At 41.7% G+C, this 27216-nt stretch overlaps 1 protein-coding gene across 3 annotated transcripts in view; it reads right to left on the reverse strand.

The window, feature by feature from the left end:
* The window catches only part of ANK2 (ankyrin 2), a 648838-nt gene that overhangs the window by 97942 nt on the left and 523680 nt on the right, over nt 1-27216 (reverse strand). For 2 of the 3 annotated variants that reach the window (XM_077278822.1, XM_077278815.1), the window contains exons 23-26: nt 23195-23267; nt 19980-20121; nt 13337-13439; nt 8505-8605 (exon numbers count right to left, since the gene is read on the reverse strand). In XM_077278822.1, coding sequence (XP_077134937.1) covers nt 8505-8605; nt 13337-13439; nt 19980-20121; nt 23195-23267 — 419 coding nt within the window. Of the gene's footprint in view, nt 1-5518; nt 5555-8504; nt 8606-13336; nt 13440-19979; nt 20125-23194; nt 23268-27216 lie in introns of all 3 variants that reach the window. The other variant, XM_077278806.1, reaches the window with a different exon arrangement.

Raw genomic sequence — 27216 nt, forward strand, 5'->3', positions numbered from 1 at the left:
GCCTAAAGATAATTGTTTTGTAGTGGGAGGCCCTTCTAGGACTAGATGAGCCATAAGACACTTATTGTTTCATCAAAAAGATGATCCCATAGTGTTATAAGAGCTACTTGTAACAACATTTCTTTATTTTATCTAGAAAATAGCAAACTAGTCAAGAAATATATAGTAGTAACTATGACAAGTATATACATTAGGGTGTTTCATTTTTCCGAAGTTATGATTTTCATATGACTTTGCTTGAATCCTTGGTCTAAGTCATCTAAAAGATCCATGTAAAAAATTTTAGCGAAATCAATTAATATTTAGAGGTTGCACACTTTGATCACTTTTATCTGAAAGTACCGAAATTCATGAAAATGTATCATCGACATCACACTAATGTGTATGTTGTGTTTCTATTATGTTTTGCGGGTAGTTTAACTGAAAAAGAGTACTAGAAAGGGAATTTGGTTACTTGAATAGGTGCCTGGTGGTGAATTTTTGGGAGCTCAATTCCCTTCCAAGGAACACGTGCTTTTAGTTTTTATTTACCATCACAAGGGAATGAAAGAAACACTCTCGTGTGCTGCTAAATCCACAAGTATTAAACTAAAGGAAGTGTGGAAGAAAGCAAGTATCCCTGTCATGACAGAGGAGAATATCCAAACTCGTATACAGAAGGTATACAAGGAATATCAACATCTGGGTAAAGAGAAATCAAGAAACATTGACAAAGTAAATAGATTTGGAAAGGTGATCTTGTTGAGCTATTTGATATTGCCAGGCAAAATGTGATCTCCATGAATAGCGTACTAGAAGACGATAAAGCATTCCTTATGTCACAAAGCGGATTATATGAGTTTATCAATGAGTGGTGTAGATAAGGTCCTTGCCTCACAAACTAAAAAGAAAATAAATGCAGAAAAAAAAGGAGGCATACAAGGAGAAACATTATAAAGAAATCGCCAAAATGAACAGTGGAACACTCAGTCTCATTTCCATCATCATCAATTCACGAAGAGGACAAATTTTCTGCACCACCAGTGAAAAAACCTTGTGCAGGTCGTAGATTAAAACCTCTTGATCACACACTCACGGCTACATGGGATCGAGAACAACTCTCCATTCGACAAGCAAGTACTTCATTTATTGCAACTGCAAAAAGCTTTGTTCACGATGTTTCATGCATTTCCATATCTCCATCTACCGTTTTCCAAGCTCGGGCGATTAACAGAAGACAAATGGCTGAGAACATGGAAAAGTCACTGGTTGAAAATCCTCCTCATTTAATCTTACATTGGGATAGCGAATTGTTGCCTGAGGGAGTGTCAAAACTCTAGAGGATAGAGCTGCTGTTCTTGAAACTGGAAAAGATTTTGAGCATTTGCTTGGCGTACCTGATTTTGAGCGCTCAAGGAATGAGACTGCACACCATTGTTGTGTCAATAACATTCCATCAATACTGATACTTTATTGTACATACATAGTTTTATAATTGCATATAGAAAGGAGTGGTTAGGGGTTGTTAGGGGTGGTTAGTTAATTACCATATTGTCTAGCTCCTCTGTCATTGGTTATCTAAACATATATGGAATATTGTGATTAATGCACATATGAGTGCTGATTAAGCAACTAAAATTGAGCTCTCTGCATCTAGGACAGAGTTGAGACATCTGATCAGCACTCTTGGACGTAGCTGTGACCCTTATCCTGCTATTTCAGCAAGACTTAGCGATATTCTAGACATTATTTCAGGACATCTGGCCTAACTTCCTGTTTTTGAGATGGAAAACCCCATACAATCTGTCTGGCTTATATCAGTTTATGTCAGCCATTTTAAGCCATTGATTATAATGTATATATTAGCTGTGAGTATATGAATATATGATTATAAAGCAGTATACATGCAAGTGAGATCTATATGATATATATATTTCTATCACATACCTGTTGCCCAGAAGGGTACTGGTGAGCTAATGGTTGAAGTTGTTATTCAGGAGGTGGACCGATTCGCACTATGTGACCTTATCATTGGTATATCTTTCGATACAACTGCATCTAATACAGGAATGATCCAAGGAGCATGTATCAAAATTGAAACTGAATTTGGGAGACCATTGTTGTGGTTGGCTTGCCGCCACCACACCCACGAATTAATCTTGAAAGGAGTGTTTGGTAACTGTTGTAACATCCCATCAAGTTGTCCTGACATCCAGATTTTCCGAAAGTTCCAAAATCAGTCGAATTCAGTTAATAAGAAGTCCTATTTCACGATGTTAGATGAAGAAATTCCCATTCAAGGTTTTCTAGAAGAACAACGTGTGAAAATAGTGGACTACCTGAACAATGTCTTGCAAGATGGCAGTCATCCAAGAGAAGATTACAAAGAGCTATTAGAACTATCATTTCTATATCTTGGAGGCTGGGATGAAAACTATTTCGAATTTAGGGTTCCAGGGGCTCTGACTGAAGCAAGGTGGATGGCAAAGGCCATATATGTACTCAAAATTGTGCTATTCACTAAACAATTGCATATTTCTAATACTGAATTGAAAGGAATAAGAAAAGTAGTGTGTTTTGTCTGTCTAATATATGTCCGCTTTTGGCACGAGGCAGTTGTAAGTCGATGGGCTCCAAAGAATGCTTTGGAGATGCTACAGCTTTTGCAATATTATCCAGATAAAGATGTCAGAGAAAGTGCCCTCACAGTGGCTAAGAGTCACATTTGGTATCTGTCAGAAACTAACATAGGATTTGCATTTTTGGATGAACGTATTAGTCAGGCTGAGAAGGATAAGATGTTTTAAAATGTAAGAATGAAACCTGCAAAGAAAAAGGAGCTGAAACAGTTGGAAGGTAAAAACCTAATTTTTGAAGGAAAAGACCTCAGCGATTTTGTTACAAGTAAAACAAAGACCTTCTTTGAATTGAATTTTGGGATCCACGATGTAGAAGAATATTGCAGTGATACACTAAGAAGCTCCATAAGGTGGTGAATGACACCTCAGAAAGGGGCATTGCTCTGATAAAGAAATTTAATAATTCAAACAGAGATGAACAACCGAAACAGTTCTTGTTAAGAGTTGTCAAATATCATAGAAAAGCCGTCACCAAGCGAACAAAAGGAGTTGCATCTTTCACAGCACATTAGTGTAAATCATTTAATACGTATGATACTGCCTATCAATGTTACTGTTTATTGTCACTATTATTCTAAGTTTTTAATTGTTTGAATTTCTAATAAAAAATACTTAACATTGAAAATCTGTTTTTTTGCGTGCTTTTATTAAACTGAAAAGTGTGCAACCTCTAAACATAGTTCGATCATCTTGAAAATTGGCATATATACTTTTTACATTAGTGAGACTCGGGGCGTAAGCAAAGTCTGCAAAAATGTGACATTTTAATTTTTACCATACAAAATGAAACACCCTAATATACATACTGGAAAACTGAATAAATACTGGGAGGGAAAAAAGGAAAAGCGTGTGGCCCCCAAAAAACCCACACTTTCCCACAGCCCAGTCGGCATGAGTTTTCATGAAATTACATCCATTTTGCATCCAGATTTTCTTCACAAAAAAAAAAAAACGCAACAGGAAGCGTTTATGCCAAGTGGGACCTTAAAATCCACACTGCAGGTCAATTTACCTTGTAACTTTGTTTCTGCAGCATGTTGATGACACTTAGTAAAATCTTACTTTGCTGCTACTGTAATATGCTGCAGATTTTCCATCTGAAATCTAGATGAACAATCTATAGCATATCCGTCATGTGTGAACTTGGCCTATTAGTCTAACATATGTTTCGGAATGTAAAACCTCACAGGTTTATTAGAAAGCCAATGGCCTTAAAATGTCCTTAACTTAAAGGAGTATTATTGTGCATAACACTTTTTAGACTAATGCCAGGTTTATAAGACTGCCTGAAAAACTATTCCTCTCAAATGTTGCAAAAATTTTGCTCCAATGACTATTTAATTTTTTTCAGTCCACATAATAAAAACAACTAACATGCATTTGTGCAAAAACAGCCGGTAAATGACAATGTTCGAAGGGTAAGACATGGAGTATGTTTGGTATTGATGCCATGGATACAGTTACATTGTACTTAATAGGAGTGCCATATTGTGCATATTATTCACATTAACAAACAATCATCTGCTCAAAATGCTCTAAAAGTTTCCACTGAGAAACTACACGATCCATTGTGAGCTGTGCCATTCACAGAAATCAGGTTCCTTCAGATTTAGTGGCAAAATAACTGCACATGCTGATGGACTAACTCCCTTCATGGGCTCACACATTCATCCAGTCTTAGGGTAGGGTCCCATGCCCGATGTCTCCATATGGCCACATTCACATGGTCGGTATTTGGTCAGTATTTTACATTAGCATTTGTAAGCCAAAATAAGGAGTGGAACAAGTATAATAGAGACATGTCACCACTTCTGTATTTATCACCCACTCCTAGTTTTGGCTTACACATATTGATGCTACATACTGACCAAATACTGAATGCGTGAATGTGGCCTATACATGAAAAACAGACCGATTATTCTGATCATACCTAGATTAGAGTTTGATCAGAATGGCATCAGTTTTTCTCATACATGTCTCCACCTTGTCCTTTATGTCATCCAAGAGCAGTCTGATTCTTTTCACAGACCCATAGACTTGCATTGCCAATTTTAATCCAGTCCCTTGGATCAAAATTGAACAGGTCTCTGATTTTTTCCATGGACCACTCAGCCTGAGGAAAAAAATGGGACATGTGCACATCCCCGTAAAATATCATAGGTACGAGTGCTATCTGTGAAAACCAGTTGTTCATGTGCATGAGCCCTGTGTGCAATGATTATTACTGTAGATGCTCCCTTTTGCCTCAGTTCAAACCACTTTAGCGGAGCTTGGCGCAACTGACATGAAAAAGTCAAAAGTTGCAATTTTTTGTGCAACTTTGAGGAGTTAATCAAACATTTTGTTACTCTTCAAATCTATTTTGGCATAACCACTTTGATGAATCGGGGCCATAGTTTCTGAATTGAACCTTCTCGTTAATCTGTGGACTGCTTTCACATATTAGGTCTTCCTTATTAAACACACCTATCATGGCAGTAGGATGTATTATTAAAGACTGCCATTAGGAGAAGAGATCACACAAAGTGCTCCATTGCATATTGCAGGAGTATACCGCAGCCTCCTATACACCCTGTTCCTAAGGGCTATGCCAACAAGACAGGTCCACGCCTGTAATATTAGCAATTAGATTGCACCATCATCTTTCTCTTCTATAAAGCATGTGATTAGGCCTGAAAAAGCATTCCTGGAGTGGCTGGATTGGCTGTTATCTGCAACTACAATTATTTTAAGAGGTATCTTTTGGCAGGAATGTATTTAGAAGTAGCACATTCTGAAAATTTGTCCAATGCATGCGGTTGTGCCAATCAATTGACGTCAAAACACTAAAGCATCCTGATGTGAATTATTGGCAGACAATGTGGAAATAATGCAATCACATATTGAACACAAAGGATCACCTGCTGTGGTCTCGGTCAAGACAAGGAGACATGCGGCTGCAACAGAACAAATTAGTCATGAGAAATGAAAGCATAGAAAAAGAGACAGCGGTAATAAAGGTAGCAGAGGTATATCCATAATCACATCACTTACAGAGAACTAACGCATTCGTGATATCCTAAGGGGAAGAATGGACCCGTTTATTGGCTCTTTAACCCCGCAGACTCACAACCTCTTTTCACTGCGTTTATAAAACTTGTTACTTCGATAATTCCATTGTTGCATAAGAGCAATTGTCAAAGCAAAACCATCGTGAGCATATAAAGACTTTGCTGGATGGTAACGCACTTATCAAATATGGCATATGGCCATTCTGACAGGGTTCCTGCTCCATTCTATAGCCACATGTGGAAGTCGATGTAGAAAATAAGTGTACTTTAGTCATACAGACAAAATAAGGGCTGCTTCAGACATCCGTGCAAATTGGTCCAACCCCAATACATGAACTGGCCCTCGGTTCACCTGACCCAAGCTCCACAGCCTCATACACATATATAACCCCCGTCACATTTGGGTTGGGAGACCTGGGGCCACTCCGTGCATTGTGGGCCATGCTCGGACTGATTTACAAGCAGCCCTTAGAAGAAGGACCCCAATTTCTCTGCTACTTAATGAAAGTTAAAGACAATAATAAAAATACTGGTATGTAACTTTTCGACTACACAAAACACATGCAGCATTTCCGCAGAAATACCCCATTAGAACTATATTTCCTATAACAATGTGTGCACACATACAGTATATAGTATATCTAGGATTCGGCATGACTTTATGCCACACTGGATCTTGTGATTGATAAGCATGCCGCTATTTCCCTTATCTGCAAAATATGCCAAGACATACCATAAAGGTAACCTCGCAATCCTAGAAATACTAAACTACTACATGTAGATATGATTATTGCAAGTGTTGTCCATACTATTAGAGCATTTAGTAAAGAAAGCTCCTCAGAAGTATGACTCCCGCTCCAGCAAGCTCAGAATCACCAAGTTATGTAAGTGACCACTGTGCAATAATCCGCTCTCCCTACAGTGCTGCTCCAATTCGGATCACCCGGGCAGTTTGCTTTTCATCGTCCAGTTTGGACAAGAGACTCAATAAGGTCACGACAGGCAGACTAGGATTAAGGGTACTGTCACACAGTCACACTTTGATCGCTACGACGGTACGATCCGTGACGTTCCAGCGATATCCATACGATATCGCTGTGTCTGACACGCAGCAGCGATCAGGGATCCTGCTGAGAATCGTACGTCGTAGCAGATCGTTTGGAACTTTCTTTCGTCGCTTGATCACCCGCTGACATCGCTGGATCGTTGTGTGTGACAGCGATCCAGCGATGTGTTCGCTTGTAACCAGGGTAAACATCGGGTAACTAAGCGCAGGGCCGCGCTTAGTAACCCGATGTTTACCCTGGTTACCAGCGTAAAAGTAAAAAAAAACAAACAGTACATACTTACATTCCGGTGTCTGTCCTCCGGCGTCTCAGCTTCTCTGCACTGTGAGCGCCTGCCGGCCGGAAAGCGAGCACATCGGTGACGTCTGACGTCACCGCTCTGCTTTCCGGCTCTGCTGCTTACACAGTGGAGAGAAGCAGAACGCCGGAATGTGAATATGTACGGTTTGTTTTTTTTACGTTTACGCTAGTAACCAGGGTAAACATCGGGTTACTAAGCGCAGCCCTGCGCTTAGTAACCCGATGTTTACCCTGGTTACCCGGGGACTTCGGCATCGCTCCAGCGCCGTGATTGCAACGTGTGACCGCAGTCTACGACGCTGGAGCGATACTCATACGACGCTGCGACGTCACGGATCGTGCCGTCGTAGCGTCCAAAGTGTGACTGTGTGACAGTACCTTAAGGGTTGGCCTCGCACCAGAGGGCAGCCCACAGCAGGACACTCAGCAAGCCCAGGGGGCAGCTGCACGGTACTGAAAGAGGATTAAGGTGGCAGGGATAGACATACCATTGGTGTTACCAGTGCAGCCACACAAAGGCCCAAGAGGAAGGGGGACCACCTCCAAAGCAGTAAGCAGCCATTGAGAGGCCCATATACTGTTCTTGCACATGGGCCCTCCTATCCTGAGCCCCATTATTTGCTAGAATACCGAATGCTTCCTCCCTGTGGTTTTATCCGGCCACAGTCTCCAATTAAAGCCACAGAGAGCCTAGATGATAAGGAAGGTGGGCACTGAATATACAGTGTCCAGGAGGTGCGGCACATGTGTATATTTCCACCATAAGAATGTATGGCAGTGATGCAATCTGCACTCCCCCAGGATGCCATAAATGTCAAATGTGATGGGAACCTGTTTTCACAAACTTGATTCCTTCCCGTGAATAGAGCAACAATTCCAGTTGACCAGAATCGTACAGGTAAACGGCAGTTGTAATTACAGACTCACGACATCATTAACAACTGACATTCATTTAATAACCGTGCTAATTCCTGTGAAATCATGCATCCGCTCTGCATGGCCTTGCTCTAATGCTATAGCTGCAGACTGGGGGGACCAAGCTATGCCCACGGTAACAGAAAAGCTGGCTACGTCAGATTCCGCCATGATTACCTGATGAGTTTCCCTAGGCCTACCTCTCCTCTAATAGTGAGAGGCATTTAGTGTGATCTTACACTCCAGCGAGGAAAGCGGAGATAACAACTCCCACTTATGTCACCGAAATAATTCCCCGAACAACATGAACGTGATAAAAGCAGCTCTGACAACATAAGATGCTTTCTACACATTAATACAGAGTTAGACTACTGCACCATAAATGTACTGTGACTGTAAAATAGCCATCATTTAACACATACGTCAGTGCATTGACTCCGCCGGGTACATAGCGGCTTTCTCATCTTTCTATGATGGCCACAAACCCTTTCTTTTTTTGTAAGATTAAGGCGAGAAATGCTTACAATATTTTTCTGTAGAACATCTTTACTCACCCAGAATGGATGGGGCTGGAGGAGAGTGCCACATTGTCCAGGTTGTCGTTCCCCCAGCTTAGACGATATGAGTTTTGTTCGGTCTTTGTTAAATATGAGACCTAGACAGTAAAGCAGAAGAAAATTACTATGCACAATATATTACAGGTAAAGACAAAACCTGCAAAACCTGTGTGGTCATGTGTGGTGGCAGTCTGGGTAGACTACAGCTTTTTTATTTTTTTTATATTTTTAACACCACAATAACAGCCGCCCCCCTCACGCATAGCAAAACTTGTACAATCAACAGGCAGCCCTTTCTGACAAGCCTGATCAAACTGAGACGTGCTTCCAGGGTCACTGAGCGGAGATGCAAGAGATCTTGTTCTGCTGAGCAGTTTATCGCATACAAGCAGTCCCTCACTAGATTCAAGTCCTCTCGCTGCCACAAAACAAAGCTACTTTTCATCTCTCATACAGTGGCGTATCTAGGGGGGGGCAGCCGAGGCATGTGCCCTGGGCGCAGCCGGCAGAGGGGCGCAGTCGGGACACATAAAGCGGCGGTCCGCAGTGTCTTCCCCGGCGGCTGCATTCTGCAGCCCCCCGCACTGGGAGTCAGCTGTTCTCTGCTCCGACTGTCAAGCTGACAGCCAGCACAGAGAAGCTGCAGCGCGCCGGCTCCCAGTGTTCAATTGTACTGCATCTGAGATGCGAGTACAATTGAAGCTCTGACTGCTGGGTCAGAGCGACGCCAGCAGCGTGATCAGGTCATGTGATCACGCTGCTGACGTCACTCGCCCGCGCTGCAGAGCAGAGTCAGAGATCAGTGGTAAGTGCTCCAGTGGAGCTGAAGACACCGAAGATGCAGGGGAAGGGGGGATTTAATGTGAATGGGAATGGGGGGGGGGGGGATATATTGTGGGGGGGATTTAATGTGAGTGGGGATGGTGGGATTTATTATTGGATGGGGGATATATAATGAGTGGAGATGGGGGGATTTATTGTGGGGGGGAGATTTAATATGAGTGGGGATGGGGGGATTTATTATTGGATGGGGGAGATTTAGTATGAGTGGAGATGGGGGGATTTATTGTGGGGAAGGGATTTAATGTGAGTGGAGATGGGGGGATTTTTTGTGTGTGGGGATGGGGGATTGAATGTGTATGGGGGGAGATTTGTCATGGGGATGGGGGACTTAATGTGTGAGGTGATATTTGGAGTGGGGATGGGGGGATGTAATGTGTGGGGGAGATTTGAGGACACAAAATGAAGAGCAAAGGGGGAGATGGGGGGGCATGTATGAGGAAACAGTACCGGGGAATGGGGGGCATATATGAGGAAACAGTATGGGGGATGGGTGTAGACAGTTTGGGGAGCAAACGGGGGAATGTATGCAGACACAGTATGAGTAGCGATGTGAAAAAGGTATGTGGAAAGAGTACGGGGAGTGAGGGTGTTGGGATGTGTGCATGCGTAGCATGGGGGGACAGTGTAAGGGCACAGCCAGGAGAGGACAGTATACCAAGGAGGGGGAGTGTGATGAGAGTACAGTATAAATACTGGGCCCTATAGGGGGGGACACAGTGTGAGAGGACAGTGTGAAGAGGGGGCCGGTATGGAAAGGAGAGGTCAGTGTGAAGAGCATGTACCATAAGAGGGACAGTGTGGGGGTCATATTTTATGCAGACAATATAGTGAGGGGCAATTTTTTATTCAGGAGCATTATAATGACACTTGTATCTTTAAGGGCATCATGTGGAGATTTTCTGCAAAAGAGCGGAGAAGATGGCAGTCTTCAGAGACGGCTGTGGATGAGAAAACTCATCATGGGGTCTGGACAAGATAAAGAAAAGGGGAACGGCTCGAGAGACGACATCACCTATAAAGGTACCTGGATGTAAATGTTATTTGTGATACTGACTAACTCATGTTTTTATTGATGTTAGGAGCATTAAAGGGAATGTCCAGGTTTGTAATGAGTCTGCAGTCATTCTTTGTGACTGCAGACTTCTGACTCCTCACAGTGCGCACTGCACGCTGTCAGGATTCTCTTGTGCCGGTGATTTACATACATGCGGTCACATGCTGACTAGACATGTGTGGCCTCACTCAATGAAATGAACTGAGTGAGGCCGTGCAGGTCCAGTCGGATTGTGGTCAGAAGTATCCAAATCACATGCTTGTGCTGACATGACTGTCCACCGGCAAGGGAGAATCCTAAAAGTGTGCAGTGCATTAGTTGTGAAAACTCAGAAGCCTGCAATGTCAGGATTCAGCTCTGCAGGTTCCAGTAGTCATCAAATGGACACTTCACTCATATGTGAGTTTCATACTTGTGGCCCTGTGACAACGAGCTTCTCTTCTGCTTCTCTCAGTTTTTCACTGAACATTGAGAGCATTAGGGAGAGGAGCTCGTGGGTAGATGACTAAGTGTGCAAATCACATACGTCCGGGGTGGGGGTTTGCGCCAAAATGAATTCTTGCCCCGGGTGCCAGAAACCCTAGATACACCTCTGCTCTCATATCCTCCCTGACTCACAACCCTAAACAGCTCTTCAACACTTTCAATTCTCTACTGCGTCGCCAAGCACCTCCTCCCTCTCCTCTCATTTCTGCTGAAAACTTTGCCTCTTTCTTTAAGCAGAAGATCGATAACATCAGACAATGCTTTGGCATGCAGCCCCCAATGCCCCTCCTCTTGACCGCTCAGCCCTGTTCTTCCAAAGCCAGCTTCTCCACCATTAGACGATCAGCTCTCCACCCTTCTGTCAAGATCACATCTCACCACTTGCACGCTTGACCCGCTCCCGTCCCACCTCATCCCTAACCTCGCCAAAGTCTTCATCCCAACCCTAACACAACTCTTCAACCTCTCACTTACAAACATGCATCAATCACACCTATCCTCAAAAAACTCTCCCTCGACCCACCCTCTGTGTCCAGCTATCGCCCGATATCCCTTCTCCCTTATGCCTCGAAACTACTGGAACAGCACATCTATCTTGAACTGTCCTCCCATCTCTCCTCCTGCTCCCTCACTGACCTGTTACAATATGGCTTCCGACCACATCACTCAACTGAAACTACCCTAACTAAAGTGACCAAAAACCTACTAACCGCCAAGAGCAAGCGACACTATTCTGTCCTTCTCCTCCTGGACCTGTCTTCTGCCTTCGACATTGTGGACCATTCCCTCCTGTTACAGATTCTCTCATCTCTTGGCATCACAGACTTGGCCCTATCATGGATCTTGTCATATCTAACAGACCGACCATTCAGTGTCTCCCTCTCGGACACCACCTCCTCATGTCGCCCCCGGTCGGTGTTCCCCAAGGCTCAGTTCTAGGACCCCTACTCTTCTCCATCTACACCTTCAACCTGGGACAGCTTATAGAATCCCACGGTTTACAATATCATCTCTACGCTGATAACGCAGATCTATCTATCTGGACCTGACCTCACTTCCTTACTGACCAAAATCCCACAATGTCTGTCTGCTATTTCATCTTTCTTTTCTGCTCGCTTTCTAAAACTGAACATGGACAAAACAGAATTCATCATCTTTCCCCCACCTCACTCTACCCCTCCACCGACTCATCCATTAATGTCAATGGCTGCTCACTTTCCCCAGTGCCGCACGCTCAGTGCCTCGGGGTGATCCTTGACTCTGCCCTCTCTTTCAAGCCACATATCCAAGCCCTTGCCTCATCCTGCCGATTCCATCTCAAAAACATTTCCCGGATCCGTACATTCCTTGACCATGAAACCCCAAAAAACACTAGTGCATGCCCTTATCATCTCCCGCCTAGACGACTGCAACCTCCTACTCTCTGGCCTCTCCTCTAGCACCACTCCAATCCATCCTAAAGTCTGCTGCCTGACTAATCCACCTGTCTCCCCATTATTCCCCAGCCTCTCCTCTCTGCCAGGCCCTTCATTGGCTTCCTATTGCCCAGAAGCTACAGTTAATAACACTAACAATGACATACAAAGCCATTCACAACCTGTCTCCTCCATACATCTGTGACATGGTCTCCTGATACCTACTTACACACAACCTTCGATCTTCTCATGATCTCCTTCTCTACTCCTCTCTCATCTATTTCTCCCACAACCGCATACAAGACTTCTCCCAGGCTTCCCCTATACTCTGGAACTCTCTACCCCAACACATCAGGCTCTCGCCTACCAGGAAACCTTCAAAAGGAACCTGAAGACCAACCTCTTCCGATAAGCCTACAACCTGCAGCGATCCTCTGTCTGCTGAACCGCCGCATGACCAACTCTACCCTCTCCTAGTGTATCCTCACCCATCACCTGTAGACTGTGAGCCCTCGTGGGCAGGGTCCTCTCTCCTCCTGTACTTTTGTGTGCCTTGTTTTCCTCATGTTTATTGTACTTGTCTATATTTGCCCCGTTCACATGTAAAGCGCCATGGAATAAATGGAGCTATAAAAATGTATAATAATAAAGAATAATAGTAATACAGCTGTAATAAGTTCCTCCAGAACAGCTTCTATGTAAGGATAGCTACAAACATACTGAGTGGCACCCCAAACAGATGTATATGGTGGCACATAGTCCCTGTAGGATAGAGCTGTCCAGGGCAATGTGTGCCACCATTTAGCCTCCGTGCCATGTGTATGACACTTATGGAGTTTTGATGGGCAGCTTCACATTTTTAGAGGCTCAATTATTGTTCTAATAGCATAACTCTGATAAGTATCCTTATTTCTCCTGGAGGAATGGATAACGGTTGCTGGAAGCAAAAAAATTACATCTTTGGCAATATATTTAGGAGGCGTATTACACACATACCGAGCTGCTGTATAGAGTGTAGAATGATCACCCACCTGGTCATGAGGAATGATGACGGAGTCGTCTATGATGGCACTGCCCCTAGTATAGTTGTGGTGGCTCATCGTGTGGGACCTGTCTGAACTGAAGGATCGCAGGCTGGTCGGTTGACACATACAAATCACCAGAAATGTGAGGGTGAAATGGAAAAGGTGAATGGAAAAATTAGCACCTGTTGCAGCTTCCAGGGGAAAAAGTGAATTTTTGAAAAGACCACATTATAAATACAAAAAAGTTTCATGCTTGAATAAAATATAAAATCCTGTGATGCAGGTTTCACACATCTAAGGCTCGGTTTACACTGGCATTTCTTTTAATGATGTTTGGACATATGTTTATTGGCATCAATGAATGTCAAAAAGGAATCTTTTTACAGATCCCACTAATTAGATTTACTAATTCCCATTCATAAGTGCAGTCAAAAGACCCCAAACATTGTGTGATCGCAGCCTTAGGACAAAGTTTGTTGAATTGCTTTGTGGTCTATTAGACTCAGTCTCTGTGTCTTAATTGTAACACTAATGTAAATGTATTTTTAGTGACTGCTTTACTGGATGGTGAAAAATCAGGAAAATTACATTTATTGGAGATTAGTGCATATCCCCTGGAAGATACTGCTTTTGTGGGTGCACTGAGGAGCTACGTGACACTGACGCAAACCAACAAAGCACAAGCAGCCTGGGACATCACAAGAGCATTGGATTTGACAACAGGAAACAGACATAAAACACAACAATAAATAACACTCCCGATAAGTAACAGGACATTTTCAGATTCGGACTCCGTATAGAATCTCGCAGATTGCCTGCAGATCAATAATATGGACCTATGAACACTCCAAGTGTCACTTTATGGTAATTCCCTGCAGAACACCTATGTAATAAAGCATGTTAAGGAGCATGCCACAATTAGAGAGTAAACTTCATTTTATTTTATTCATAAATCAATAATACCCAAGAAAATAAGAAACTTTGTAATATATCTCATCAGAGACATCTTCTTCTCTCGTCTCCAGGACTGATCATTCATTCTCAATTCACAGGTAAAATCTGTATGTAGTGAAAACAGATGTTCACATTACTGGAGACGACAGTTAGTGCTCATAATGTTTTATGGAGATCTGTAATTGCTGTGTCTGCCTCTAGCTCCATCTCCTAAGAATACTAAAAACACCAACTGTCATCTCCTCTCTCAGTAATGTGAAAATCGGTCTTCGCTACAAACAGATATTATAGATATTACCTGTGAATTGAAAATGAAAGATCAATCCAGGAGGAGAAAGAAGCAGATTATTTCTCGGATAAGATATATTACAAAGTTTCTTATTTTGATGTGTACCATTGATTTACAGAATAAAAATTAAAATGACGGTAGTACATAAAATAGTAATAAGTAATATGTCTAAATTAAATGGAGAGTATGGGTCCATTGCACTGCACTAAGGATCCATAGTACACAGATTTGTAATATGGTCCTACTGGTAAAACAACACAGTCCAATAGCTTACTTTACAGCGGCATACAATGTTACAGCCAGGATGTATAGCGGGCCCACTGATCTTATGTACAGCAGACGAGCAGTTAAGTGGAGAGTACGTGCGGCAATGATGGATGAGTATCTGTGGTGGAGGGTTAGCACAGAAGGACATAATGGTGCCATGCAATGTCATACCTACCTAGGCATGGTGCTGCTGGTGGCATCCACACAAATGAAAGGGAATGAAAAAAAGATGAAAGGGAAATAGTTATGATGTAACGGCGATCTTTGCATTAGTGAGAAATAAAAGGGTATCCAGGAGAAAGAACACGTCGTTAGTCATGTACCACATGTATGTATGGAGGATGTTTGCCTGATGTTAGTAATGTCGGCTTTTACAAGGTGTTTGCTTTAGGTTACACGGCCGTACTAAAACTCAGGCCATCACGCCTGCAAACTGCAGCCACCGCAGAGTGGCTCTGTGTGAAAAATTGGCCATTATGTGCTCTCCGTGAATAATACACTTGTGTGAACAAGCCCTTGTGGACACATATATCCCGATAATTATACTGTTAAGAAATAATGGAGTTTTCCCTTTACCATTAAAGGGAACGGGTCAGCTGATTCATGCTGCCCAAAGCACGGGCTTCATGAATCAGTCACCGGCAGCATGACTGTGTTGTTAGAGGTGATTGACAGATCTTCCACATCAGTCACCAGACAGGTTCTGATTCATGCTGCCTGCGGCTTGGCAGCAGGAAACCGATGGCAGATTCCCTTTAAACAATTCTATCACAAATGGGGACACTGAAGCTTGTGGGTACCATCGTGTACGAAAGCATCAAAGGGAATCTGTTTTTGCTATAAAATCTTAAAGCAGCAAGATGCAGGTGCAGAGAGCCAGTTTCCAGTGATGTGTCACTTACTAGGCTATGTGTTTGTGTTTCAATAAATTCGGCGTTCTATCAGCAGATTACCATTACAAGACAAGGTGTCTGTTGCCTCCTAGTCAACTGATCCTTGTAACCCTGTCCTTACCACTGATTAGAAGCTTTTTGCCTATGCACAGTGCACACAGAAAGCTGTCAATCAGTGGTGTGGGCAGGGCTATAGAGAGCTCAGCATTCAGAGATCTGCTATGTCCACAGCAAAGAAAACACTTATTGCAGACAGGAGCAATTGACACATCACTTGAATTAGGGTGTCTGCCCATACATTATGCTGCTCACAGATTACACAGCAAAAACCTGGTGACAGATTCCCTTCAAAGGGTTATTTTTAGGATTACAATACCAGGAATAGCCCATGGACAAGCGTGGCACGATTTCTGGAAAACAATTCTTATCCAATCCCTTTTGGTCCCTACCACTGAACATGGTAGAGATGTCATGGTGAACTCCCCACCACATGGCATGTGACATGGCAGACTTCCCAGCAAACTTACATACCTCCGTCTAGCATCTGAAATCTCTGTAGGATGTTTTTCTTAAAAAAAAAAAAAACCCTGCTTTGTAGTAAATTAAATAATTCTAGTTGTGTTTGCTGGAACAATCTAGCGCGGAAAATCTAATGCAACATCAGTCTGGTGAAATAGGCAACATTATTGTTAGAAGCCACATAAAATTGTTGAAATTTGCCTCCATTGTGGGGATAATCACGGTTATCTTCTCTGAATTTGAAGTAGCAATTTTGCTAAACTGGAAGTTAATTGTAGTAAAGCACTGGGAATGCGCCATGCTGGGGAAGCAGAAATGAGCTGATCACGAAGCAGAGCTGTGTATGATCCATTTACAGCTCAGCAGTGACAACTCTGCCATTCTATCTGTAACCACCTTTATCTTTCATCACACATTAATAGATGGGTTATAAACGTACAGTATGCCTCACAGTCTTACGTGGCTAAATATGTTTGCTTGCATAACTAACAGATAATTACGAGATAATTAGAAGACCTGATTCAAACAACGTAAAGGACACCACTGAATATCAAAGTTGTAATATAGAAAAGTCACCATGATGCACTGTCAGGGCTGGTTCACATTTACAGTCATGGCCATAAGTGTTGGAACTCTTGAAACTGTCCCAGAAAATGAAGTTTTTCTCAAAGAAAATTATTGCAATTACACATCTTTTGTCATAGAAATGTTCATATCCTCTGTGTGGATTGGAAATTCACACAAAAAAAAAACAGAGTAAAAATGCAAATTGGACATAATTTCACACAAAACCCCCAAAATGGGCTGGACAAAATAGTTGGCACTTTTCTTAAAAAAATGTGGGTTAACAACTTTTTTTCAAGCATTGGATGCTCGTTCAAACTCACCTGTGGCTAGTAACTGGTGGGGGCAATATGAAAATCACACATGAAACCAGATATAAAGGGGAGAAGTTAAAGGGACTCTGTCACCCCAAAAATGGTATCTGAACTAAGTCCACCGGCATCAGGGACTTATCTACAGCATTTTGTAATGCTGTAGATAAGCCACCAATGTAACCTGAAAGATGAGAAATAAAGGTTAGATTATACTCACCCAGGGGAGGTCCGGTCCGATGGGTGTCGCGATCCGAGTCCAGCACCTCCTATCTTCATTCGATGACATCCTCTTCCTGTCTTCCTGCCGCGGCTCCGGCGCAGGCGTACCTTGTCTGTCCTGTTGAGGGCAGAGCTAAGTACTGCAGTGCGCAGGCGCCGGGGCCTCTCTGACCTTTCTGGGCGCCTGCGCACAGCAGTACTTTGCTCTGCCCTCAACAGGAGCCGCTGCAAGAAGACAAGAAGAGGACGTCATCGTATGAAGATAGGAGGCGCTGGACCCGGATCGCGATGCCCATCGGACTGGACCGCACCAGGACCGCCCCTTGGTGAGTATAATCTATCCTTTATTTCTCATCTTTCAGGTTACATCGGGGGCTTATCTACAGCATTCTAGAATGCTGTAGATAAGCCCCTGATGCCGGTGGGCTTAGCTCAGATACGATTTTTAGGGTGACAGAGTCCCTTTAACTCAATATTTGCATTTGTGTGTGCCACACTCAAGGTTACAAGTTCATCTCCAGAGATCATGATGTTGCTTTTTCTATGGTTAACAACATTATCAAAAATTTTACATTGCTAATCAACTAGGATGGCAGAGAAAAATTGCTGAAAAGTTGCAACACAGGATAGTCTGAATGGTGGATAAGCAGCCCCAATAAAGTTCCAAAGAAATTCAAGCTGTCCTGCAGGCTCAGAGTCCATCAGTGTCAGCGCAAACTATCTGTAGACATTTGAATGAAATGAAATTATATGGTAGAAGACCCAGGAGGACCTCACTGCTGACACAGACATAAAAAAGCTAGACTGCAGTTTGCCAAAATGTGCATGAGTAAGCCAAAATCCTTCTGGAAAAGTGACTTGTGGATAGATAAGACCAAGATAGAGCTTTTTGGTAAAGCACATCATTCTACTGTTTACCGAAAATGGAATGAGGCCTACAAAGAAAAGAACACAGTACCTACAGTCGAATATGGTGGAGGTTCAAAGATGTTTTGGGGTTGTTTTGCTGCCTCTGCCACTGGGTGCCTTGACTGTGTGCAAGGCATCACGAAATTTGAAGCTTACCAAAGGATTTTGGGTTGCAATGTAGTGCACAATATCAAAAAGCTTGTATTGCATCATAAGTCTTCCAGCAGGACAATGACCCCAATCATACTTGAAGAAGCACTCAGAAATAGATGGAAACAAAGCACTAGAGAGTTCTGAAGTGGCCAGCAATCAGTCCGAATCTAAATCCCACTGAATACCTGTGGAGAGATTTTAAAATTGCTGTTGGGAGAAGGCACTCTACAAATTTGAGAGACCTGGAGCAGTCTGCATAAAAAGAGTGGTCAAAAATTCCAGTGAGAGGTGTAAGAAGCTTGTTGATGGTTATAGGAAGTGATTGATTGCAGTTATTTCAAAGGGTGTGCAACCAAATATCAAGTTGAGAGTGACAACAATTTTGTCTGAAATTATGTCCTTTTTTTTCTCTGTTCTTTTGTGCTGATAAATAATAAAACATGTGTAACTGCAATAATTTTCTTGGAAAAATAGTTCAGTTTCTGTAACATTGTCACGGATGCCAACACTTTCGGCCATGACTGTATTTAGCTCTGCAGTCTTTTTTACCCTCTGTTGTAATACAAAAATGCTCAAAAGGAACCGATGACTAAACTGAAGCCACAGTTTATGATGGGATCACTGATTCAGATGGAAAAGCACAGTATGCATAGATGGGTGTACGGATGCCAGAAAGTTGCACAAAGTACAAGGATTTGTCATCAATTATGCCAAAAATAATCTGGAATTGCCTTTTAGGAAATCTGCCATCCTGATGTCCAGGTTAATCCGAGGCGAACCAACACTTCAGTAAATTAAAAATCTTTTATTTGGAAGACAAGCTCTTCTTTGGACAAGCTCTTCAGACGTATCTGCTTTAGTAAATGAGTCCGCATTAGAGGGGTTGACCACTACTCAGACAACCCCTTTCTTAAATTAGATATTCCCTCTTGTAGAATAATAACCCCTTATACTCACCCCTGTACCGGAGCAGTTCCAGTGATGTTGGTGAAGGGCTTCCAGAGGATGGTGTGATGTACTGTAATGTGAGCCCTGCAGCCAATCAAAGGCCACTAATGGGCGGCAGCGATCAAACCTCCTCCGGATGTCTGAGGTGTGTCCGAAGGAGGCGAGAGCATGGCAGCGCAATAGCAGTCGCTGATTGGCTGTTGAGCTCAAGTGGCATAGCAATATCAGGCAAGCCTCAGGAGAACGGAATGGCTCCAGTACAGAAGGTGAGTATCGGATCATTTTATTTTTCACTGGGAAATATACTATTTAAGAACGGTTGTACTAGTAGTGTGCAAAATCCTTAAATAACGCTTCTAGAGCATTTTTTCGTAAAATTCTGCATTATGTCGATTCTCTGTTATTATTCTGGGAGGTGTATGAAATAGTATGTTATTCCATGGAGACAAACAAGGGGAATTGACAGGTCCAATTAATTTCACGAAACATGAATGAAAACTAAATAACGGCTCACAATTGATGAGATTCTACTATTATATTAAAGAACTAGTAGCTTCTTGGAAGACAAGATGCATGTTTTTCTTGTAGTTAAAGTAACTACCTAGGCTACATTGGCATACCTTTCGGAGCGTCCACCTTCTAAGCTGTACCTCAGGTAACTCATTCCATCCAGAAAATGACTGCTAGGCAGTGAGTCGTCTCCTAGCTCCTTTAAATCTTCAGGCCGCAAGTACTCTCCTCCGTCTCCAGTCATTGTATCATCTCCTTGTAAAAGTCAGTATAGAAGCTTTAGGCATGTTTCATATCTCACAGATATTACTCACAACGTCGCACAGTTACATATAATTAGTGACGATATGTAAACTGATTAAGCAAAGGTTCCGGCCCGAAGCTTTAGACTACACTACCAAGAGATTCTTCTTAGGCCGGGGTCACACATGCGAGTTTTACGGACGTAAGAGCGCAGAAACTATGTCCGTAAAACTCGCATTACATACGGCACAATTATTCTCAATGGGGCTGCTCCTATCAGCCGTATATTACGGATCCGTAATATACGGCTTTCTACGGCCGTACAAAATCGCAGCATGCTGCGTTTGTCAGTGTATTGCGCAAAAAAATCGCCAATTAAAGTCTATAGGGGCGAGAAAAATACGGATTCCACACGGACCAGCAGTGTGACTTGCGAGAAATACGAAGCGGTGTTAGTGAAAAGTCGGTAATTCAATTGCCGGCTTTTCATTTCTCCTGCACAAACCCGACAGGATATGAGACATGGTTTACATACAGTAAACCATCTCATATCCCCTTTTTTTTGCATATTCCACACTACTAATGTTAGTAGTGTGTATGTGCAAAATTTCAGCACTGTAGCTGCTAAAATAAAGGGTTAAATGGCGGAAAAAATTACATACGGAGGATGCCATGCGCAAAATACGCTGACACACCCTGACTACGGATCAATATTTTGGGAACATTTCTCCGTATTACGGCCGTAGTACGGACGTATAATACGTGGCGTATTGTCTTACGCCAAGTGTGACGCCGGCCTTGTTCTTCTGACTTCCGTCAGGTGCAGTGTTGTTATTGAGACTCTGTACGGAGGCAAAGCACCAGTATTCTAATGTATATATCAGAAGGGGCCAGGATGAGTACTAGACTGAAAGGAACTTTTCCAGCTTCATGAGTTAAAGGGTAACCGTACTTTCAGGTAACTTTTCAGAGTAAGCTGTCCTTATGTGTACATGGGACCAATGCTATTTCAGGACACTATATGACTTGAATACTGTATTATAACCACTTTCAAGGCTGCAACTCTTAGGCTGCCGTCACACTAGCAGCATTTGGTCAGTATTTTACATCAGTATTTGTAAGCCAAAACCAGGAGTGGAACAAATAGAGGAAAAATATAACAGAAACATATGCACCACTTCTGCATTTATCACTCACTCCTGGTTTTGGCTGAGAAATACTGATGTAAAATACTGACCACATACTGCTAGTGTGACGGCAGCCTTAATTTGTAGTTGACTCTGAGCTGGGAAGAGGAGACTATTTGCAATGATCTCTCCTATAAGAGTGTAGCATTCCTGCTCTTTTCTCATTTTTTTTAGAACAAAAAGAAAACTACCACAAGCAGCAGCATAGAGGACATTATACATCAGCAATTAGCTATTTGGAAGTAAATTAAGCTCTGGCTGGAGGCAAAAGACTTGTGAGAGAGCTCAGCAAAATCTTTCTGTGTTTCCCACCATTGAAGTTTATGAGAAACAGATCATAATCATAACAGATGGTAATCTGTTATGTCATCCATTAACGCATATGTTTTTAGCCCTATGCATGCACCTAACACTACAAATGTTCAGAGACACCTCTAAAAAATGCATCCATTACAACCAGAACTAAGCCCGATGCAAAACGAAAACCAAATTGTCAGTTTGTAGCTGTATCCATTTTTTTTTAAGAGAGACGGATCTATGCAAAAAAGGAAACTTGGATTTTCATTTTGCATCGGTTTTTGCTCCCTTATACTGGATCCTGCACAAATGGATGAAAACTGGATATGTGAACAGAGACTCAATCTTCATTTTTTCAGAGGGTAAAACAAGCAGTAACATAGAAACCAATGCAGTATTCGTTCTGGCTGTATTGTAAATTGGGTTTACACTTGCTTTATTGCTTACACCATTATTAGCTGACACCCTACACTGGCACTTTATTTTCTTGATCAAACTGGTTTTTGCAAAACCTCAGGTCATGCAACAATAATTTTAGAGTTAAAAAAATAAAAGTAATCTAGACAACTCAATAAATAAGGAACTGAAATGGACAAGAAATCCCACAGCAAGTCACACTGAATCCACACCATTCTCCACTAGTATGCATACACCAATACCTCGTATACTTAGAAGTTCTTCATCGGACATGAAGTCACCAGCAAATAGTCTAAAAGCTGCGTAAAGCACATTTTAGTTTGTAAAGGTAATATAAAAGATTTCCTGATATAGAACTCTGCTGGCATCTGAACTGCTACCTTATCTTACATACTCGTGTGTACTTGAATGTCTTTAGGCACAAAACATTGGAATGTTCCAGTATATAAAATGAATATATTCACCATGGCTACAGAAAACATTCTTCTACAGGTACCACTAGGCCTGTGATCATACAAATCATGGCATATGTATTCATATTGGCAGTTCTTGTTTATACTATGTATGCAATAAAACTCAAAGGGAATCTGTCACCAGGTTTTTCCTACCTCATCTGAGAGCAGCATGATGCTGGGGCAGAGACCCCGATTCCAGTGATGTAGCGATATTTCGGCTACTTGCGACAGTTTTGATAACATCACTGTTTTATTGGCTTCAGATCTACTGGTTTTCTTAAAGCTGAGCTCTGTATAACCCGCTCAGACTACGATTAACAGCTTTCTGCCTATGCAGAGTATACACATAAAGCTGCCAATCAGTGGTGGTGGCTTGGTTATACAGAGCTTATAAATATGGAGAACTATATGGCAGCTGATTTAATAGTCATTTAGTGATAATTCTCTGCTGACAAAATATTGATTTTTCTCAAAACTACAGCAAGGAGCCCAGTAAGTGACACATCACTGGAATCAGGATCTCTGTCTCTACATTATACAGTTCTTAGATTAGATGGCAAAAACCTGGTGAAAGATTCCCTTTAAAAATATTACCAAAAACGGAGTAACTACAGTCTTTTACAAATTAATAACTTTCATTCTAGAGAAACTGCGAAAATGTTCTTTCCCTGTATTTTTTACATTGTCAAATTCATGTCATTTCTAGGACACATATCTGAAACTCACCTTCCTCATCAGAGACATCCAAAACTTCAGTCATAGTCTCAGGCACATTCAGCTTATGCTTCTCTGTCACAGTCTGCAGACACAAGACCAGTTTCAATAAAAAAGAATCCACTTCTGTTCATTGTCATTACATTGTACAGCCTCTTATACCGAGGTGAATCATCACATATTGCATTACACTCAATGGCCGAAACACAACCACGTCTGGAAAGAAATCATGTGTTTGCTCTCTTTTCAGAATGCATTCTATTAGCAAAAAGTAGTCTTACATACGGTTAAATTACAATAATTATCTAGTTAATAATAACATGCTGCATCTTATTATAACCTACAGTATATTGTGTAACTAGCCGCGTTTAGCCGATGGTTGCGCATACACCGCCTCTGGCACGGGGAAGAAGCATAAGTGAATATACTAATGCCACAGGCAGGGAACTCTTTCAGCTGCTTCTTTGTGTGAGGTAATACATTTCCCACCCTGTTTGTTTTATCACAGGAGTGAGTGTATTTGTTTTTTCACTGGTCCTGTGGGCATTTTTTCGGCCGAGGCTTTAAAAACCTTGCTGGGGTAGAAAAGAAGAGGAATCCACTTCAAACTTGACACTATGAAAGTCAAAAGGCTGCAAAACACCATGAGGAAAAAAAAACGCTCAAGTGTACCCAACATCATTTAGATGCTGGTGTACCGGCATAGTTTTTGAAGCAGAAGACGCTTCAGGATAATGCCGTGTTTCTTTTCTGACATCTTTTTAGCGGTTTTTGAGGTGGATTCCAGACAGAATGTGCATAAAAAAGACTTTGTGTACACATACTGTACCATTAAAACCATTTCAGGGGAATAAAACATCTCCAAATAACAACAAAACAAAATTAAAAGCAGAGTTGCCTGAAGTGGATTCCTCTTAAAAAAAACTTGACACATTTTTCCTCCTCCCAAAAAAAAACTTTGTGGGAACATGCCCTTGGGTTTTATGTTCATACATTGCGTTTTTGTTGCAGAAAAAAAGGAATTTTATTTCAGTGTTTCTGCAGCGTTTTTCACCCATTCTAATAAATGGGAAAAAATCATTAAAAAAAAAAACACATCGCAAACAAGGGCAAAAATGTACATGTTTGATACAGAGATGCCTGCAGCAAATATTTAACGTGTGCACCTACCCTTGGGTCGTTAATGAGTTAAAATGTGTTTATGTCTTTTTCACAAATCTGTGACAGATTTTCATAGACAAAGATAGCAGAGCTATAACAGCAGGCAGGTGGGCAGCACTGAAGTAAGGGAGGGGAAGTAGGGATTCATACATATAGTACCGATTAGGCAAGAAGCTCAGTTTATGTCTTGCATGAAGGCCAAGCATGCCCGGAGAGTGTGCAAAATGTTTCAGACTTGGGAAAAGTTAGTTTGGATCTCAATCCAGGCACTTATGTAAAGCACAAAGACTAAGCTTTTGACAGCCATATAATTATGCAGCTTCTGTGCCAAGGTTTTCTTTGAAAGGCATCTTGAAAAGTGGCAATTTGCCGACTTCTTTACATTACATTAGACACCTCTTAAAAAAAAGAAATATTACATAACGTGTAGATGATATAGTTTGTAAGGAAACATAGTAGTATACAAATATATTACACAACATGTTATAAAACCAAAAGGGAGCATCATCATCGGGGCGGAGCTCAAGTGCCTCGCTCTATACACACCATATGGTACTATAGTCGTCTGTCACTTCAGGGTCACTAGAATATACTACTGGGCTGTAAATGTACTGTATCTTTACAAGGATGGATAGAGAGAAGAAGGTTAGGTCAATAATACCGTATCACTGAGGATCAATGCTGAAGATTAAAGGGAATCGGTCAGCAGGTTACATAAGGTAGGGACAGAGATATAGATTGGAGGGATGTGTCACTTATTAGGCTGTGTGCTATACTGCTCTGACCACGCCCCCTCCTCTGATAAGCTGCTCACTGTCAAAAGACAATGTACAGAGAGTGCTTTGGTGTGGGCAAGGGTTAGTTTTCTGAGCTCTGCAGCATGCTACATCTAAGCGCTCATTCAGATGTTTGTGATTTTTCAACAGTATTTGTATGCCAAAACCAGGAGAGGAACTTACAAAGAAAAACTATAATTGAAAGATTGACACCTGTCCTGTGTTTTGGAGACCCTCCTGAATTTGGCGTACAAGCACTGATGAAAAATCACTGATGTCTGAGTGAGCCCTACAAACTCTGATGCACAACTGCTGCACCCAGTAAACTAAGTGATACATCATTGTAATCAGAGTCTTTTTTCCTACATTATGCTGCTCTCAGTTACGGTATGTGAGCTGCATAGTGTAGAAATAGAGATTCTGATTCCAGTGATGTGCCACTTCCTGGGTTCTCTGCTATAGTTTTGAGAAAAATCTATATTTTGCCATCAGAAGATTATCACTAAATGACTAATAAACCTGTTGCCATGTAGTCCTCCATATTTATAAACTCTGTACAACCAAGCCACCACCATTGATTGACAAAGTGTACACAAAAATCTGCCAATCAGTAAGAACTAAAAAGTGCCCTACATAAACACGGAGGACCCTGGTACAAGGAAAAAAGCCTATGTAGAGAAGAAAAGTCTATGTGATACTACGTACCTACTTTGAGCTACGGTGTGCATCTTTTATTGTCTCTGGATTCTCCTACAAATTACTTTATGTCACTTAATTTACCATACATTTAGTATAACCTTCTTAGGAGTTACCAGAGACAAGCCCCAGCATTGTCCAGTTCATTTATTTATGTCCTATTCTGCCCCTTACTTATTTGCACCTTGCACTTTAGTCACTAGAATGTTACTCTCTATTATTTCATGCATTTGCTCCTATGTGAATTAGAATTTATTCTGAAAGGTGTCGTACGTTATGCAGATTTTTGCACATAACCCACCAATCTGCCCAGTGTTTGCTTGTTTTCTTTTTCTGCATCGTTTGTTCACATCTCCATTGTTAAAATCTTTTAATTGTGTGTTGTAATAAAATTATTTACTATTTATATAACTTGTGTTTGGAGGACTTTTCTTCTCTACATAGAATTTTCCTTCAGTCAGTCAGTAGTCTGCGCTGGGTTATACAGAGCACAGCATTCAGAAAGCTGGTAGATCTGCTGCAGATAAAACAGGATTTTATCAAAACTGCTGCAAATCGCCCCATAACTGGTACAACACTGGAATCAGGGTCTCTTTTCCTGCATTATGCTACTCTCAGATGAGGTAGCAAAAACCTAGTGTCAGTCTCCCTTTAAAAGGTGTTGCCTCTCTTTGGGAAGAATCTGTCTTTTACTAAAAGGCATGTAATTGGGACTAAAAATCATTTTTGTTATTGGGTTCCATTAGAAAAGTTGCACCGTTTGCATTCTATAGCCTCTGTGTTGCTCTGTCCATCACGAACTGCAGAATGAATTAAGAATGAATCTGTCAGTGAGCCCACTATGGTGGTCAGACGGGGAGGTCGTAAGTTTTACATGAGCTCCTCTCAGCTGACGTATGGAATGTGCAGGGAAACAAAGCGCCTGTAAACGCAAATTGCATTTTTAATGAAACCCAAAGCGAAAAAAAAAATATTTTATTTAAAATAAATGCATTTAAATAATAAAAAAAGTCTCCAATGGTTACAACCCATTTAACCCCTATATATAGCTATAACCAAACCTAAATCTGGGAAGAGTTGACACAACTATGTACTTGTATCTTACACAAACAGGATATTGAGGACTTTTGGGGATTACAGTAACAGATATCAGCAATGTTTGAAATGATTTTCACCTGGAAAATCTTCTCATCGCTGTAAGTGTGCATTCCCTGCATTTATGTGCATTATTGCTGGTTAATCTGTATGATCTTAAGGCTAAGTGATAATCAGCAAGATAACAGAGCCCTGCAATTGCAATCAAAGAATCAAATTTCCATCAGGCAGATCTGGATGCAGCAGACACATACTATCAAAACTAGCCCATCTTTCAGTAGACTCAAGCCTCCTAAGGCATCTATA

Source organism: Ranitomeya variabilis, chromosome 1 (assembly GCF_051348905.1).
Source record: "Ranitomeya variabilis isolate aRanVar5 chromosome 1, aRanVar5.hap1, whole genome shotgun sequence".
Lineage (NCBI taxonomy): Eukaryota > Metazoa > Chordata > Amphibia > Anura > Dendrobatidae > Ranitomeya > Ranitomeya variabilis.